General features: G+C 49.3%; 6 protein-coding genes across 6 annotated transcripts; 5 read left to right on the forward strand and 1 right to left on the reverse strand.

Moving 5' to 3' along the window:
• The first annotated feature begins 1,842 nt into the window (after window positions 1-1,842).
• GGS25DRAFT_400698 (uncharacterized protein) lies at window positions 1,843-2,907 on the forward strand. The gene is made up of 2 exons (XM_049258418.1): window positions 1,843-2,104; window positions 2,163-2,907. The coding sequence occupies exons 1-2, from the start codon at window positions 1,933-1,935 to the stop codon at window positions 2,813-2,815; spliced, it is 825 nt and encodes a 274-aa protein (XP_049113638.1). The 5' UTR covers window positions 1,843-1,932; the 3' UTR covers window positions 2,816-2,907.
• GGS25DRAFT_400809 (heterokaryon incompatibility protein-domain-containing protein) lies at window positions 2,810-5,783 on the forward strand. The gene is made up of 3 exons (XM_049258419.1): window positions 2,810-2,947; window positions 3,011-5,417; window positions 5,472-5,783. The coding sequence occupies exon 2, from the start codon at window positions 3,146-3,148 to the stop codon at window positions 5,399-5,401; it is 2,256 nt and encodes a 751-aa protein (XP_049113639.1). The 5' UTR covers window positions 2,810-2,947; window positions 3,011-3,145; the 3' UTR covers window positions 5,402-5,417; window positions 5,472-5,783.
• Window positions 5,784-6,079: 296 nt separating this feature from the next.
• GGS25DRAFT_502223 (uncharacterized protein) lies at window positions 6,080-7,314 on the forward strand. The gene has a single exon (XM_049262005.1). It carries the CDS (start codon window positions 6,112-6,114, stop codon window positions 6,955-6,957), a length of 846 nt encoding a protein of 281 aa, XP_049113640.1. The 5' UTR covers window positions 6,080-6,111; the 3' UTR covers window positions 6,958-7,314.
• Window positions 7,315-8,750: 1,436 nt separating this feature from the next.
• Window positions 8,751-11,443, forward strand: GGS25DRAFT_400882 (fatty acid transporter). The gene is made up of 4 exons (XM_049258420.1): window positions 8,751-8,804; window positions 8,907-9,007; window positions 9,085-10,171; window positions 10,262-11,443. Exons 2-4 carry the CDS (start codon window positions 9,001-9,003, stop codon window positions 11,097-11,099), a joined length of 1,932 nt encoding a protein of 643 aa, XP_049113641.1. The 5' UTR covers window positions 8,751-8,804; window positions 8,907-9,000; the 3' UTR covers window positions 11,100-11,443.
• A 102-nt stretch (window positions 11,444-11,545) lies between these two features.
• On the reverse strand, window positions 11,546-13,227 carry GGS25DRAFT_400891 (uncharacterized protein). Its single transcript, XM_049258421.1, has 4 exons — window positions 12,710-13,227; window positions 12,501-12,642; window positions 12,281-12,427; window positions 11,546-12,226 (listed from the first exon to the last, which is right to left on the reverse strand). Exons 1-4 carry the CDS (start codon window positions 13,028-13,030, stop codon window positions 11,787-11,789), a joined length of 1,050 nt encoding a protein of 349 aa, XP_049113642.1. The 5' UTR covers window positions 13,031-13,227; the 3' UTR covers window positions 11,546-11,786.
• A 529-nt stretch (window positions 13,228-13,756) lies between these two features.
• On the forward strand, window positions 13,757-15,712 carry GGS25DRAFT_502238 (homoserine O-acetyltransferase). Its single transcript, XM_049262006.1, has one exon. The coding sequence runs from the start codon at window positions 13,938-13,940 to the stop codon at window positions 15,525-15,527; it is 1,590 nt and encodes a 529-aa protein (XP_049113643.1). The 5' UTR covers window positions 13,757-13,937; the 3' UTR covers window positions 15,528-15,712.
• Window positions 15,713-15,948: the final 236 nt, after the last annotated feature.

The following is a 15,948-nucleotide window of genomic DNA, read 5'->3' on the forward strand; positions in this document are numbered from 1 at the left end:
CCGCGTAACTAGCCGCGACGGATCGCCTATCTAGGCTGCGAGATGCTGCTCGGGTCGGCCGAAGCTATTTATTTACCTGGTGTTGCAGGCGGGTTCGTGGCATCATTGTACCTAGGTATGTATATATGTATGTATGTATGTATGTATGTGGACAATAACTATCGCGCATAGCGAAATAACGATCCCCACGTTCACGAGAACAGCCCGTCCTTCTAGAAGCCAGCAGCGCGAGGCTTGGCGGACGGATAAACAGCTTCTCTCATGTAGATAGTTACCTAGTAAGCGGGTAAGACGGTACATACATAAATCGCCCCCGCTCGAGCTCGGGCTACTGCAGGTTCGCGAGATAGATCACCGCGGCGATGGGGACGGGCGCTCGAGCTCAGCAGTGGGCATTTACGCCATAATATTGTGAGGCGCAGTTTAGTAGGCAGCTGGGGCAAGACGTGAGGAGACAAAGATATGCCTCCATTACATCCGTATTGAGTAAAGAATTCCAGTAGTTCTCTGCGACTATGAGATAGGTATGTGGATGTAGGACGTAGACTTGTCGTCAGCCGGAGAAGCGAAGAAGAAAAAAACGCAGTGAGACAATAGGTAGCAGCCGCAACCGCAAGCCAGGCCAGCGGAGGTTCTTGCATTGCATCCGGTATCTCCTCGACAGCCGTGGCTTTGTTGATCATGTTGTAGTTATGTATGTGCCGTTTTCAGGTCTCATTCCTAACCTACCACTCTTTCCATCTCCTTGATCTAGGTAGATGAGACTGAGATCTCCGCGATGCCCTCTGCCTAGGCAGCCACAGAGCCGCCCATCCTAACCACAAGTGAGATTGTTGCACAAATAGCTAACCTCGAAGTAACAAAAAAGATGCAAGTGACAAAGATGCAGATTATTGCTACGCCACGACGTTACACGATGAAAAAAAGAAAGAAAAAAAAAGAGGAGGTTGGAGGTTGGAGATAGATGCGATGTGATGTTCCCACCTTACTTGGCAAGGTCGGCGCAGAACAGACCCCGCGATCGCACATCCTGTCTGTGGCTGCCGTGATTGCCGTTCTCGTGGGAACCTTGAGACAATAGAACGGCGTAGGTAGGTAGGTAGGTGACAATTCAATTCATATTCAATTAATTACTCATAGCCCGGTGGTTAGATAGGTAGGCAACCAAACCACGACGCCGTAAGGTTGTGCGCGCCGCGATTTTCTGGGTCATTTCCCGTTGCGGAATGTTGGAATAGGGGCCAATACGATAATATTGACTCCACACTCAACCACACACCCATGCTTTTTTTTTTTGTCTAATGTACATAGGTACGGAGTAAGGTAGGCAGGTATAAAAGGAATTAGTATAACTATCAAAGCTTTTCGACTCGAAGGTGTGGTGAAATCCTCACAATACCAATAGACTGTTTGTTCAGCTCCTTGCTCAAGGATAGAGTTGGTTTTGTGCAAGTAGAATTGTACGGAGCATTCTCTCGTTCCTGACGCGTGTCCGTCATCGTCCACCTTGAAATCTCTTAAACGAAAGAATTTCAAAGCTCTTATATCCGATCAGACATACGCCAAGATGGGGATATTCACGATATTAGCAGGCCTGGCCATAATATGCTCAAGCTCGAGTGCCGCAGCCCTGGCGGAGAAGAAACGTCTCATCATCGATACGGATATGATCAACTTCGACGATGATCCACTGGCCATAGGGCTAGCCAATATCATGCAAGACTGGAAGGAAGTGGAACTTATTGGGGTCATGTCAAGTATTCTAACCTACCCCTTCTCCATAACATACACTATATGTGTTTCACGGGGGTCTAGGATTTTAACCCGCCGATAGGTTCACGGAGTCGATTTGGGCCTCCGGCTTCCGACGCCATCAATACCTTCTATGGGCACCCAGACATCCCGGTAGCAGTGCAGAAGCCCGTGAATAACATGGTATGTGTTATGAACATCCCTAATTTCACTATATCATACAAACCGTGCCAAGCTCACCACACACCACAGACACAATGGCCGAACTACACCAAGTACCACGACTATCTCACGGGGCTGACTTACAACTTCCCGGAGGACGTCCGAGACGGCTCTTACACGCCGGATCCAGGTGCGCGCCTCATCTCTTCTAAGTAGAGCCACCACTCTGTCTACTAACACACAGCCAGTATCCTCGTACCGCTACCTCCTCTCCACCTCCGCCAACTACTCGGTCACCATCGCCGTGATTGGCTTCTTCGACAACCTGTACAACCTGACCAACTCGGGGCCAGACAGTATATCGCCGTACACTGGCGCCCAACTGCTATCCCTAAAAGTACGCGAGCTCGTCGTGCAAGCGCGAGAGGAGAGGCAATCCTTCAACACGGGGCGGGGCAGCGCCACAGACCCGCGGTACGCGGAAAAGATACTAAACGAGTGGCCAGGAAACCTGACATTCGTCGGTAATGACGTGACGAGCAACACGTACATTGGCGCGCGCATCACAACGGAGCTGGACAATGCGACGAACCCGATTGCGTACGCGTTTGGCACCAACATCGGCTATAACCAGACGCACCAGGTCTGGGATGCCGTGGCCGTGTACTACGCCGTGTGCGGGCTCGACGATGTGTTCAAGTGGAAGTATCCCGGCGGCGGTCGCGTGCATCTGAATGCCTCGGCATACGCTACCTGGCAGGTGAATGAGACGGCGCCCGGGTGGCAGAATGCTCTTGCTTTTAGCGTGGTGAATACGACCTTTGCAGAGAGGTTAGAGGATACGCTGCTCTGGGAGCCGGGGAAGGATGTGCCGAAGAAGAGGAGTTGGTGCAGGAACTAAAATTGGGTTATGAGGTTTTGGTAGGTAGGGGGTTACCTACCTAGGCAGGAAAGGGGTTTGCGACGGATATGTAGGAAAATGGGCTTCAAGGCGGCTTGGGAATATGAGATAATTATAATGTTTTTTAGGACAATTACGGTGGTAAGTGTTAGTGCGCGACACGAGTCCGTTAGGTATGGATGCTATACTACGGACTTACCTACAATTGGTGTTAGTAGCTGAGTTAGGTCAATAGGGGGGTAGATGGGGGGTGAGCCGAGATCAGATTTGGGGGCCAAAAGATGAGCATCCGCAACAGACGCTTAATGGAAATATTACACTCCTTCCCCAATGCCCATTCTTCGAGTATACAACTCTTTCTTACCTAGGTACATATCCAAGTACTACTCACCGGCTTCTAGGACATCTATCTACGAATTCACCAGTGTTCCGATGAGCAAACCTACCACTACTGCAGACTGGGAAGCTTGGTCGCGAGCCCAAAATATAAAGGGATGCCCAAACACCTGTTGGGCTCGCAGCCTCCCCTTACCCACTGCGCAGAACAAACCAACAGCATCAAAAAGCCACACAAACATATCAGTCGACACAAGCACACGAAAGGCATTGGCAGCCAGGTTCTACCAGCCCATCAAGCCATGGCAGACGCGCATTCTTCGCCTCAATCCCGCACCTCGCCGCCATGAGCCGGTCGTCTGCACACTTTTAGTTGCTGATGTCATCGCGCACGAAGGTCTCGGAGTCGTTGAAAAAGACGTTCCGAGGGAAGTCCCCTACGAAGCGCTGTCGTACACATGGGGTGCGGAAATCTTCTCCTGTCCCATCATCGTCAACGGCGTCGAGTTCTTCGTGACAGAGAACCTCGATGCCGCTTTACGGCATCTGCGGCTAACGGACAGCGGAAGTGGTGGTGGTGGTAAGCGGTACCTGTGGGTAGACGCGCTGTGTATCAACCAGTTCGACATGCAGGAGAAGTCGATCCAGGTTTCGCGGATGAGCACGATATACAAGAAGGCGCGCAGGGTGGTAGCGTGGCACTCGGGCTGGACGCCCCAGAACAGCACCATTCTCTCTGGTGTACTGGATAACATGGCGAAGCCCCAGAAACACAGTGACGACTGTACCGCACGCTTCAAGGGCATCGCCGCGTTCCTCGCAGACGCTTGCGAGCCGCCGCTCTTCAAACGCACCTGGGTCCGGCAAGAGGTGTTCGGGGCCAGGGCGATGGTCATGCAGTTTAATGACCTCGAGATATACTGGGAAGATTATGAGCGCATCAAGAACTTTCTCGCGCCGGTTGTGTCTTCAGCTGTGAGCGATGGCTCTACATTCCCGGATTTTACGAATGCTCTCTATCTAAAGTCCCCGTTCAAGGCGATCATGATGCTAGTCCAGCCCGATTATCAGACCGACCACAAGGCGCGCAACGAGCGCAACCTAGCGGCGGTAGCTGCCCCTGTCTCACTCCTCGACGCCTTGGTGTTTTCTTCGTCCTTCGGGGTGTCTGATCCCCGGGATCTGGTCTACGGGGTACTTGGGTTTACCACGGTGGCCGTTTCACAAGGAAAAGTGGACTTGCATCAGCCGACGTTAAACGTGGATTATCATCGCTCTGTGTCCGAGGTTTACCAAGACGTCGTAAGATATGAAATTGAGCGATCGGGTTCTTTGGGAATTCTGGACTTTGCAGGATCTCATCATCCAGCGTCGTCGGATCTTCCATCGTGGACCCCTGACTGGAGGACGTATGACCCGAAGTTAGCACAGCATCGCATTCTGAATAGAACAAACTCGTGGAAGTATGGTTTTATCGATGTCCGAAAGATAGGGGTATCATGGAAACCGATCAGACAGCCTCCAGACTCTAAAGGGATCTTGTTAGCTCGAGGCATCGTCCTCGGCATAGTCCACGATAAAATAGATAAACCTGGCCTTTGGATCCCATTTGTATCTCCGGGTTTCGACACCGGCTTCAAAGAGAGATTTGGAGGCCGCAGCTTCGACGACACAGATCTCTTCCGAGACGTGAGGAGAGATTACAAGTCCATGTTCTACAACACGTTCAAAGACGGGAATCTGCCTCTTCGTGACGGAAAAGTTATGGGAGTGGACGTAAGAAAAGCCACTACAAGGCTTATGACCCTTGCGCAGGTCGTGATGCTGGACCAAATCAGAGCAGAAGTTCGAAACCGGGTCCTCGCGTCGACAGAACCAATTCGAAAAAACCACATTATAGGGCTTGCACCATCCGGCGTGTCGATCGCACCCAAACGTTGTCTACCTGGTGATGCCATCGTCTTATTTGAAGGCTCCCCGTGTCCGTTCGTTTTGAGAGGATCTGGCCAGGGACAGCACATTCTCATAGGGAGAGCAATATTCCCTCTCTGGTTTGAGCATAAGTCCACGTCCTTTGATGAGTCCAGGAGAGACGAGAGGACCTGGTCTAGCAACAACGCCGTCTACACGGAGACATCGGATGTTCTAGAGAGCAGGTTCTTATGGCCCGAGAAGATGGCTTCTATATGGAAACCAGTCTTACAGGATGCTGAATTCCGGGGTGCACTAGAGGATTTCCGACTAGTATGAATGCTACCCCAACCAGGTAGGCAATTAGTATGAATCGGAACTTCGGAAGGATAAGTTAGTGCATACCTAGGTAGGTAAAAGCATTCTGACTAGTGAGAGTCCTCGCCAATAATCTCCAACTTCGTAATGCCAAGGAAACAAGCTCTGAGCAAAGCCATCCGTGGTGACTTCAACCTACGCCATGCCTTATGTAAATGTCTCTTTACAAATATCGAACCAAAGTCACCTATCAAAGTCAAAGTTAATATGTCCTACCATTTTCAGCTCAGCTAGCTACTAGGCAGCTATCCCGATATCGGAAAAATCATCACGTCAAAGAACCTTATAAAGCCGACCCGGAAGATCACTCGTTGAATTCCAAAGACCGATTGAAATTATCTCCGCATCGGCAATTAGTGGGCTGCGGTATGACGCCAAGTGACGGTGTGTGTTGTATTTTGTGCCTCGATCAGGTAGTTCCGGTCTTTCTTTCATCGTCATAATATTGCATTTGCGCTGTTGACTTCGGCTTATATCATCCAATATACGGGCATATACTTACCGTCGTCGGCATTGGAAGATACCCCGGATTATATGTGTCAATAGATGTATTACCGTCGCTTACAGTTGTCTCATCCTCCACCACCAGCACCAGCCACCATCACTTTCGAACAATCTTATTTTACCTATGCCCTGAGACATACATTAGCGCATACAAAAAATAATTTAAAATGGGAGCATTCTTCGAAACCATTCCCGAGTCATTACTCAAATGGATCATTGAACAAAAGATTTTCTGGGTAGCTACGGCCCCATTATCAGGCCGAGGCCATGTCAACGTCTCGCCCAAAGGCGGCGATTGTTTCGGTGTCCCGGACACCAAGACGTTCTGGTACCTGGACATGACGGGCTCCGGCAACGAAACCATAGCGCATATACTAGAACCCGGAAATGGCCGAATCACCATCCTCTTCAACGCCTTCGAAGGGCCGCCGCGCATCCTGCGACTGTGGGGCAAAGGCCGGGTGCTAGAGCACGGCACGGAGGAGTTCCGGGCAATGGTGGAGCGGGAGAAGATCGAGGTGATCCCGGGGACGCGGTCGGTGATCGTGGTGGACATCCACCAGGTGGGCACGTCGTGCGGGTACTCGGTGCCGGTGTTTGACTTCAAGGAGCACCGAACGCTACTAAACGACATCTTCAAGCGCAAGGAAGAAAAGTACCTCGCTGGAAACGAGAAGGAGAGCATGGACCGGTACTGGGCGCTCAAGAACTCCTGGAGCATGGACGGTCTCCCGGGCATGCCCCGGGGCATCAAGGCAGGCCGCTTCTACTCCATCGACCCCATCAAGAAAATGGTGGGACCTTTGGCACCCAAGAACGGCGTCAGGTTGAGCACGCGGAATGGCTTCCTCATCGAACACGTGTTCATCGTCGTCCTCGCTCTCTTGCTCGCGGTTTCACTGGCTACCCATCCTGCTTTCCAGCACCAGGCTCAGGCGCGGATACAACACGTATTGTCGCAAGTCAGGGCAGGAGCAGATGTGCTTCCGAGTTCCGTTCGATTTCGAGAATGATTAATTGTACCTGGATTGGTTTTGGCCTTTTCAATCCATTACACCCTGTTAAATATCCATGGAATGTTTTTGGTTGTTTTGTTGAAAAAGAAATTTGCAACCTACACCCCTCATTTTCCTTTATTGTAGGTAACTATTCTTACACACATGGCAGGAATTAGTTATGTGCTTATGATTCAGACGACGAACCTTGTTATGTTTCATATAAATCATAACGTAGGTAGTTAATTACATATGTATAACTACCTATCTTATGTAGGCAGGTACGCATACATCAATTCTGATAGGGTTTAACTATTTATTCTCTCCATGTCTCTGTCGTAGAAAGGCTATCCGTGCAACCCCACAAATTGTAGGGAATTGGGGAGGGACAAGCCTGTGAATAAAGTGGGGCATAGCACGGGTAGTAACCGTTGACCTTGTGGCTCCTGTCAGAACCCCTGTCAAAGCCTTGTCAGCTGTCGGTTAGATCTGCCACCTGTGCCACCATCTCATAGGGCTTATTAATTAGCGGTGGCCCCCTCTGTCGCTCAATAAATTAGGGACTGGCGTAGCTGTTAGCCAGGTGGTAGGGTAGCTGGTGAGGCAGGGGCGTGTTCTGCGTGCGTCCTCCGTATAGTTAATTAATAGTGTATTTGATCAATATATTCACTCATTGCTCCCTTTTTAAGTTGGCAATGAGCAGGATTTAACTTTACGTAAGTAGGTAGGTAACATAGTATGCTGTTACCTATGCTGAGTATGGATGTAACCAGATCACACATAACTCCCCACACCTCCCTAGACTTAGGTATGCATAGTAAATGATATCCATGGATACTATGAAGTGATCATTGATGCTACTTTACTAGCGTAGTGTGTAAGCCCTATAAACTTTATTTGAACATCAAATCCAATCAAGATAGAAGTATCCATGGGTCTAATTATATAAATACCTATGTAAATGTAAGTATACAGGGTAGGAAATAGTGTAGCACTGTAATGCAGGTACCCACGTCGCCCTGCTATCCTATAACTAATTATTGTGGTTAGTGAACAGTAAGGTACCTCGGTTCTAGCTGTCCTCTGAGAGTGACGCACAGATAGAATTTATATTCTCCGAACATTCCGGTCTTTGGAGATCAAATGCGTCGGGTTGACTCTTTATGACATGATTGGCTAGGTGTTTTTATAACGGCACACAGGTTATGAGTCTAGATCCAAAGATTCAATGTTGGTTATACAAGTGACCGGTGACATGTAGGATTTGTATACAATGTAGTGCATTGTAACCACATATTTAACTACATGTAACCTCGAAGTAAGCGAACCCTCAAAGATTGTTGTATTGTACATACCTATATACTAGTAGGTGAGGGTAGGCACTACTCGGTAAGGTTCCTTAAAAGCAAGGGTTCCATGGCAGGATGGATAGCAACCTCCCCCTTTGCTGGTACCTGGCGTCTTTTGAATACATACCTACCTACCCTAGGTGCTAAGGGTATCGGTATCAATTTACAGCTGGAAGTTGTGACCTTTAATGTAAGGTTCAATGTTGTTGGAAGGCATGAACAGGCACGGCCCCCATCAATGGATACCATATCATGTATGTACCGGCTCCATACCTTTTACTTGTCGTGGATACCTTAGGTATGCTAACTGAACCTCAGGTTTCAGTCTACCTCAGGCATGAAAAATACGAGTGGCACTGTACGTCGGGTTTTGTGAATAAACAACTCAACCGAAACCCGTACCGCTTTGCATAATTAAAACTCACCGTCAACAAATACACACTCATTCTTCAATATTGTTCTAGACAGTGCCCCAAGGTCTAGCGGTGAACAAGTTACTACTACTAGGTAGGAAAGGTATGAGAGCCACCAGATGGATCCTGCATATGGATCAATGGATGTTAATTCGTCAATCTGATTTCCTTCTAGCTATGTCCTCGACTAACACGCATCACTTAGACAAGCAATCTTGAACTTACGACATAGGTACTATTAGTACCTACCTACGCGAGCACTAGTGAAGAGCACATCCTACTGCGTCATTCTCATAAAGATGGACTGTAAGTTTCACTTAAGTCTAAGACTGCACTCATCACTATCTATTCATGGAGTCTAGATACTAATTCTGAATGGATAGTGGCCCTCGCAGGAGCGGCCGCGGGCAGTGCCGCCCTCGCGGTAACATATTATCTCGACGCCCGATTTCACATCTCCAATGATATGAAATCGTTATCAAACAAGGCAAGGGCTACACGATATGCAAATCTCCTTGCCGAGCATGTCAAGGCAGATAAGATGCTTGTCTACCATGCTTTAGAGCAGCATGCGAACAGCTCCTTGGCGAATGCTCCATTCCTTGTCTTCGAGGGCCGCGAGTGGACCTACAAGGAGTTCCTCGATGCCATTGACCCTATCGGCAACTGGCTTATCAAGGAGTTGGGTATCAAGAAGGGGGAGATGGTCGCCCTCGACGGCGGAAATAGCCCCGAGTTTTTGCTACTTTGGCTGAGTCTCGAGGCAGTTGGCGCTTGTGTTGCGTTCATCAACTGCAACTTGACAGCAGAGCCACTTGTTCATTGTGTCAAGCTCTGCGGCACTCGATATCTACTAGCCGACTCAGATGTCCGTCAGCTCGTTTCTCCAGTCGAAGAGGAGCTTACGTCATCCAATGTCAAGACATTATACTACGACCCCCAATTCCTAGCCGCCTTCACAGATAAGGCACCCTTACCCCTTGAGCGTCGCTCGGGAATCAACCCCGCTGATTCGTCCTGCCTAATTTACACCTCCGGCACCACAGGACTTCCAAAGGGCACAATCGCGAGCCGGGCAAAGATGTTAATGATGCGAGAGACCAAAAACATCTTAGGACTAGGCCCCGGTGACAGGATGTATACCTGTCTACCTCTCTACCACGCTTCAGCACTTGCCGTTTGCTGTCTGCCGTGTCTCTCTAGTGGCGCTACCGTGGTCCTGTCGCGCAAATTTTCCCACAAGACCTTCTGGCCCGAAGTTCATGCCTCCAAAGCTACCATTATCCAGTACGTCGGCGAGCTGTGCCGGTACCTCCTAAGCGCCCCACCCAGCCCGCTCGACCGCGGCCACTGTGTGAAGCGGGTGTGGGGCAACGGCATGCGCCCTGACGTGTGGGAGCCGTTCCGGCAGCGCTTCGGCATCGAGTCGATCTACGAGTTCTATGCCGCCACTGATGGAATGGGATTACTGTAAGTGTTACTTGATTAAAAACCCTCGCTCCCTTTTTCTTTTTTGTGTCCCATTGCAAGCAATACTAACATGCATCGCCCACAATAAAGCTACTGCCACAACCGCGGCGACTTCTCCCGCGGTGTTCTCTCGGTCCGAGGCCCAATATGGCACTGGCTGAACGGACGAGACGAGGCGCGCGTGCGAATCGACCCAGACACGGGCGCGATTCTGCGCCGGAGCAACGGCCTCGCCATCCGCTGTAAGACAGGGGAGTCGGGCGAGATGATCCACCGCTTGGATCCATCCAACCCGGCCATGGGAACACCGGTGTACTGGGGCAACGTGCAAGCCGCAGAAAAGAGGCAGGTGCGCGATGTTTTCCAGAAGGGAGACCTATGGTTCCGCTCGGGTGACTCCATGCGCCTCGACGCTGAGGGTCGCCTACACTTCGTCGATCGCCTCGGCGACACGTTCCGCTGGCACTCAGAGAACGTGTCAACGACGGAGGTTGGAGACGTTGTGGGAATGTTCCCGCAGATTATCGAGGCGAATGTGTACGGCGTCGCAGTGCCGCACACGGATGGACGAGCCGGTTGTGCAGCGATCCTTGCTGCAGAAGGCGTCTCCATCAAGCCGGAAGACATAGAACAAGGGCTGGGACTAGACCTGAAGGGGCTCGCCGAACACTGCATCGCGAAGCTCCCGCGGTACGCCGTACCCATCTTCCTACGCATTGTGACGCAGCTCGAGCACACGGCGACTATGAAGCTGCAGAAGGGAAATCTGAAGGCTCAAGGAATCGACCTGGAGGCCATCGAGAAGGCTGCGAAGGATAAGGGCGAGGAGCCCGATCAGATGTACTGGCTGCCCCCTGGCGCGAAAGCGTATGTCCCGTTTCGAGGTAAAGACTTGCGAGAGTTGGAGGGGGGTAAGGTTCGTTTGTGATGGATGCGTTTTGTGGCCCATCTAGATGGGTAGTAGCCTGGGCTGTTTTTGACCTACCTAAGGGTAGGTGTCTATAATGTTCTAGTACGATACCATGTTGTACATGATTCGCTTCCTTTCGAGTCTATACTTGCACTGTTCTAGGTAGGAACAAAAAAGGTACTACCTACATACTAGTAAAAGAGATCAATAACTACATTGAAATTCCAACTTAATAGTCATGGCGGGGGCTTGTGAAAAAGTAGGTACAGGAAGTCCTGCCTAGCTAGGTACATACCTAACAGCATAAGTAAGCCCTTTTCTCTTTCCGGGTTAATCTACGTGTGAGTTCGTATGTGGCTGACCATGAGGAAAAAGGAAGTTACATCGTAGAACGTACATATGTCGCTGAAAGATAGGTAGGTATTGAGTGATTAGACTTGTTAAGAAATAATTTGATACAAAAGATCAATTGTTGTCGTCATTGTTTGAATATATAATGCTATGTGAAAGTGCTCAGCTAGCTGACACACGAACCGTAGGTGCCTGCAATAAAGCGAATCTATCGCATCAAAGGAGAAGGCTATGAGGATAACTGCGAGCGGTAAAGAGCGGCTTCGAATACAACAGTTTACGCCATTGCGCGTTCGCGTCTATGCCTACCAAGCACGCAGGTAGGGATGGAGGTATATAATTGAGACCCTCAACTCAAATGGCCCAATATACTCTTACTTCGACTTTCTGAATCTTATTCGTCCATCCCGGAAATCGGCTTCTTGCCCAGACGGTGATCATGTCACCGATCTTGAGGTTTCTCACGAACTCCCCATTCGCAGTAGCTGGGCCGCGGCCTATGTCTTTCAACTTCATAGCCTCAACCGAATCAGGGTCCACTTGATCGTCCCAAGACCATTCGACGTGATGGTGGTTCATTTCACGGCTAGCGTGCTTGTTTGCCTGGATCAAGTGATCTGCAGTGGGCAATAGTTCGTGGTAGTATCGCATCTCCTGTTTGCCATCTCTAGGCACAATGGGGGGCCAGACTGGACGTATTGCACACGTTGGAATCTTCTCAGCGTCATTTGGCTGACTGGAATCCTCATCGTTATTTGGTTCACTCGAAGTTCTGTCCGGACATTCAGGCAAGCCTATGAGATGATTAGCATGTTGACTATCTGAATCATGGATGATTAGGTACGCACATTCGTTCTTCGCGTCAAAGCGCTCAAGGCCAGCATCGAACCATGTGAAAGAGCTGCGATATGTACCGAAATCTTCACGGTGACTACTATGGCCTTGATCGCAACTGGTTATATCAAAGACCACTTTGCGAACTGGATGCTCCGATGCTAAAAGAAAATATGAATTAATATACCGCTTGCGCAACAAACCAAAATACAGTGATATTCGCAGTGGGCTTACCTTGCGCTGTTGCAGCATCCGCAAAGTTGAGTAATTTGGACTCGGGGTATTCCTCCTCAAGTGTTTTGGGGGGAGTTACAACCTTCCAAAGATCATCGCTAGAAGGAGTCCACTTCGTAAGTCCTAGTGGCTGAGTACGAAGCTACAGATAGATGTTAGTTAGAATGACAATTAAAAAGCTAAATGTATAGAGAAGGGAAAATGCTAACCAAGAACTCATTTTCACGTAGACTGGAGCCATAGACGGACATATGATTGCCTGGCTGCAGGTTGGTGTAGTCAATGGTAGTGGTAGAACAGGCCCAATACTGAGCACAATCCAGAATGATGTCGACAAGTTCGAGAGGCAGGTTTCTAGTCTTTGCCAGGATTCTCTTCACTTCCTGAACATCTTCTGGTTTGATATCCAGAGTATTGATGAAAGTTGGGGTTGGCGAGGCAGTCGATGGGCCAGCTGGTGGTATATTGCGATTAGGAGCCCAGCGCGGGACTCGTCTTCCACGCCCTCTCCCACCCATAATACCCTCCATGATCAAGGAAATCAAGGTTTTTATAATGATACTAATGATTGACGGCTGATAGATGACGATTCGAGATTGCGATTGGGGATTGCAAATATGTGTAAATGTTTAGGGTGGTGTCGAAAAAGTAAGGAAATGTAGTTCAATTGAGCACCACGTGCAAATGGAAAACAGTTGAATGAATATTTAGTGCTGCCCAGGTGGTACCTAGTAAAGAATATGAAGTTATGAACTGGGCACTAGCTAGTAGATATCTGGTTTTAGGCAGACACTTCAAATAGAACGCAGCTTCTTTACAGTTAATGAAGGCAGGGATTGGGGCGGTCGTTAAAACTAGATCTGGGGAAAGAGCAAACACGATCGATATATGTATGGCATTGTATGCACCTAGGCAGATTAGATACTACATATGTACACATATGTAGGTAGGGCCTGGTACATACCTATGTAGGCACGCCCGTGACATACATACGTCAAGGCAGCGCCACCTCGTACACGTCACATCAGTCTGTCTCCTTCCCGTCTCAGTGCTCCCTCCTATCTGCCAAGCCTCATTTACGTACTTGGCCATTATGTAACCTACATAGATACACAAGTGCATATTTCAACATTGAATATTCCAGAGGCGTGAGCATGTGACATCATCAGCTCACTTAATATGCCACTTATAGCTTAAAATGTGGGTTAAGTAGCTCATCAGTCTGCTCATGAGGTTGCACCATTTCGTTTATTTTAGTGTCAACTAACAACTAATTAGTACAAACTAAAATGCCTAGGCTAAGTAGATGGTACTGTATGTATGTAAGCAAACCGCAAAAGTTTGACTATTCCGATTTCTAATTATCCAAACTTGATTGATCATGGAATTCACCAAGTCGCTGTCCATCCTGGGCTCGACACTATTCTCATTTAACAAATGGCCTTAATGAAGGCCAGCGCGGCCACTCTGCGAGGTATATCTACCTCTTTACAGCCAATGCGCCATGCGCCATCACCTATTTTTCTATTCCGAAGTCGGCCTTCTTCTTCGCCATCACTCTCATTGAGTAAGGCTCTCAGTCGACAACATGGCATACGATCATTACACTCTCAGCCCGCAAGGCGTTCCGGCGCAGCAGGCCAGGGCGAGGCATCAAACCCTGCCATGGCCTTTCCTTGTCTTGATGCGCTAGAAACCCGGTCAGCCACATTGGAAGCAAAATCGCTCTCGACGGGGCCTGAGCCCACCTACACTACCGGTGCCACAGAGATTTTCCGCTGCAAAGATCCTCTTTCCTTGGATTGGGGCGGCATCTTGCCCGAATTTGATGTCGCATACGAGGCATGGGGCAATATGAATTCAGACAAGTCCAACGTTATTCTGCTACATACTGGTCTCTCTGCTTCGTCGCATGCCCACTTAACCGAAAGCAACCCACAACCTGGATGGTGGGAAAAGTTTATTGGACCCGGGGCTTGTCTCGATACTGATAAATATTTTGTGATATGCACGAATGTTATTGGAGGCTGCTTCGGATCCACCGGCCCAAGCAGTGTTGACCCGGCTGACGGCCAGAGATATGCTACTCGGTTTCCCATTCTAACGATGGAGGACATGGTGAGGGCTCAGTTTCGTCTATTAGACCATCTGGGTGTTGACAAATTGTATGCGAGTGTCGGGTCTAGCATGGGAGGGATGCAATCACTAGCTGCTGGTGTTTTATTTCCCTCGAGGGTCGGACGGATAGTGTCTATCAGTGGATGCGCTCGAAGTCACCCTTACAGTATCGCAATGCGCCACACGCAACGGCAAGTGCTCATGATGGACCCCAACTGGAACCGTGGATACTACTATGGCAAAGTCCCGCCACACGCCGGAATGAAGCTTGCCAGAGAAATTGCTACTGTTACGTACCGGTCTGGACCCGAGTGGGAGCAACGGTTCGGTCGTAGGAGAGCGGACCCGGCGAAACCCCCTGCATTATGTCCGGATTTCTTAATTGAAACATATCTAGATCATGCGGGTGAGAAGTTCTGCCTGACATATGATCCAAACAGTCTTCTTTATGTCAGCAAAGCCATGGACTTATTTGACTTGGGCCTTGAGAATCAACAAGCATCTTTACAGCGACGGACCGAACACGAGAAACTCATTCAATCGGGGTCTTCCCTGAAGACGAACAGCGTATCCTGCAGTCTTACCTTACCAGACGCGCCGTATTCCGAGCAACCTGACACCAAAGTGGACGACTTCGGGTCACCCGTACCCGCCGACTCCAGGCCCCCTGAAGATCTCATCGCAGGACTATCGACACTGCGGGATACGCCGACTCTGGTGATGGGTGTCGCAAGTGACATCCTGTTTCCTGCTTGGCAGCAACGAGAAGTTGCGAATGCTATACGTCTCACTGGCAATCGAAACGTGACGCACGTTGAGCTCAGCGAAGAGCAGAGCTTGTTCGGTCATGACACGTTCTTGTTGGATTTAAAAAATGTGGGAGGCAACATTAAGAACTTTTTAGGGTAGTTCTGAGTTCATTTCTAATCAAAAAAGGGGGCCTCCTCTGTGTTGGGAATAATCCGACACTCGCTTATGTAGGGAGTGACAGGATGCTTTGGAGCTAGAACAAAAATATTGATCACTAACTACCGGTCCTTGTATTGTAGTATATACAAAATGTGTCAAAATCAAAACATTACAAACTCCTCCAGGTGTATTGCTGCTGGATTCTTCGAGATCGTCACGTCTAACCTAGCCAGGCAGGCATGATGGTACGGGACAAATGAATGGCCGCGGTCAAAGTGCACCAAATGGAAAAGGTGTAAGCAAATTGTCAGCTTTCCAATTACTCGAAACAGCCTGCTTACTTACTTCGTGGGTATAATGATATGACTTCTTGTCAAAACATCTTACGCGCTACCACCATCTCGTAGTCATCCAGGCATCC

The sequence above is a fragment of the Hypoxylon fragiforme genome, assembly GCF_022984875.1.
Source record: "Hypoxylon fragiforme strain CBS 206.31 chromosome Unknown GGS25scaffold_8, whole genome shotgun sequence".
NCBI lineage: Eukaryota > Fungi > Ascomycota > Sordariomycetes > Xylariales > Hypoxylaceae > Hypoxylon > Hypoxylon fragiforme.

Bases quoted from the DNA above. Each gene is read 5' to 3' on its own strand.
- GGS25DRAFT_400698 (XM_049258418.1), top strand. From the start codon at position 1,933: ATGGTATGTGTTATGAACATCCCTAATTTCACTATATCATACAAACCG. The intron at 2,105-2,162 runs GTGCGCGCCTCA...ACACACAGCCAG, and splicing joins CTCTTACACGCCGGATCCAG to TATCCTCGTACCGCTACCTC.
- GGS25DRAFT_400809 (XM_049258419.1), top strand. From the start codon at position 3,146: ATGCCCATTCTTCGAGTATACAACTCTTTCTTACCTAGGTACATATCC.
- GGS25DRAFT_502223 (XM_049262005.1), top strand. From the start codon at position 6,112: ATGGGAGCATTCTTCGAAACCATTCCCGAGTCATTACTCAAATGGATC.
- GGS25DRAFT_400882 (XM_049258420.1), top strand. The intron at 10,172-10,261 runs GTAAGTGTTACT...CCCACAATAAAG, and splicing joins ACTGATGGAATGGGATTACT to CTACTGCCACAACCGCGGCG.
- GGS25DRAFT_400891 (XM_049258421.1), bottom strand. From the start codon at position 13,030: ATGGAGGGTATTATGGGTGGGAGAGGGCGTGGAAGACGAGTCCCGCGC. The intron at 12,643-12,709 runs GTTAGCATTTTC...ATCTATCTGTAG, and splicing joins TACGTGAAAATGAGTTCTTG to CTTCGTACTCAGCCACTAGG. The intron at 12,227-12,280 runs GTGCGTACCTAA...ATCATCTCATAG, and splicing joins CTTTGACGCGAAGAACGAAT to GCTTGCCTGAATGTCCGGAC.
- GGS25DRAFT_502238 (XM_049262006.1), top strand. From the start codon at position 13,938: ATGGCCTTAATGAAGGCCAGCGCGGCCACTCTGCGAGGTATATCTACC.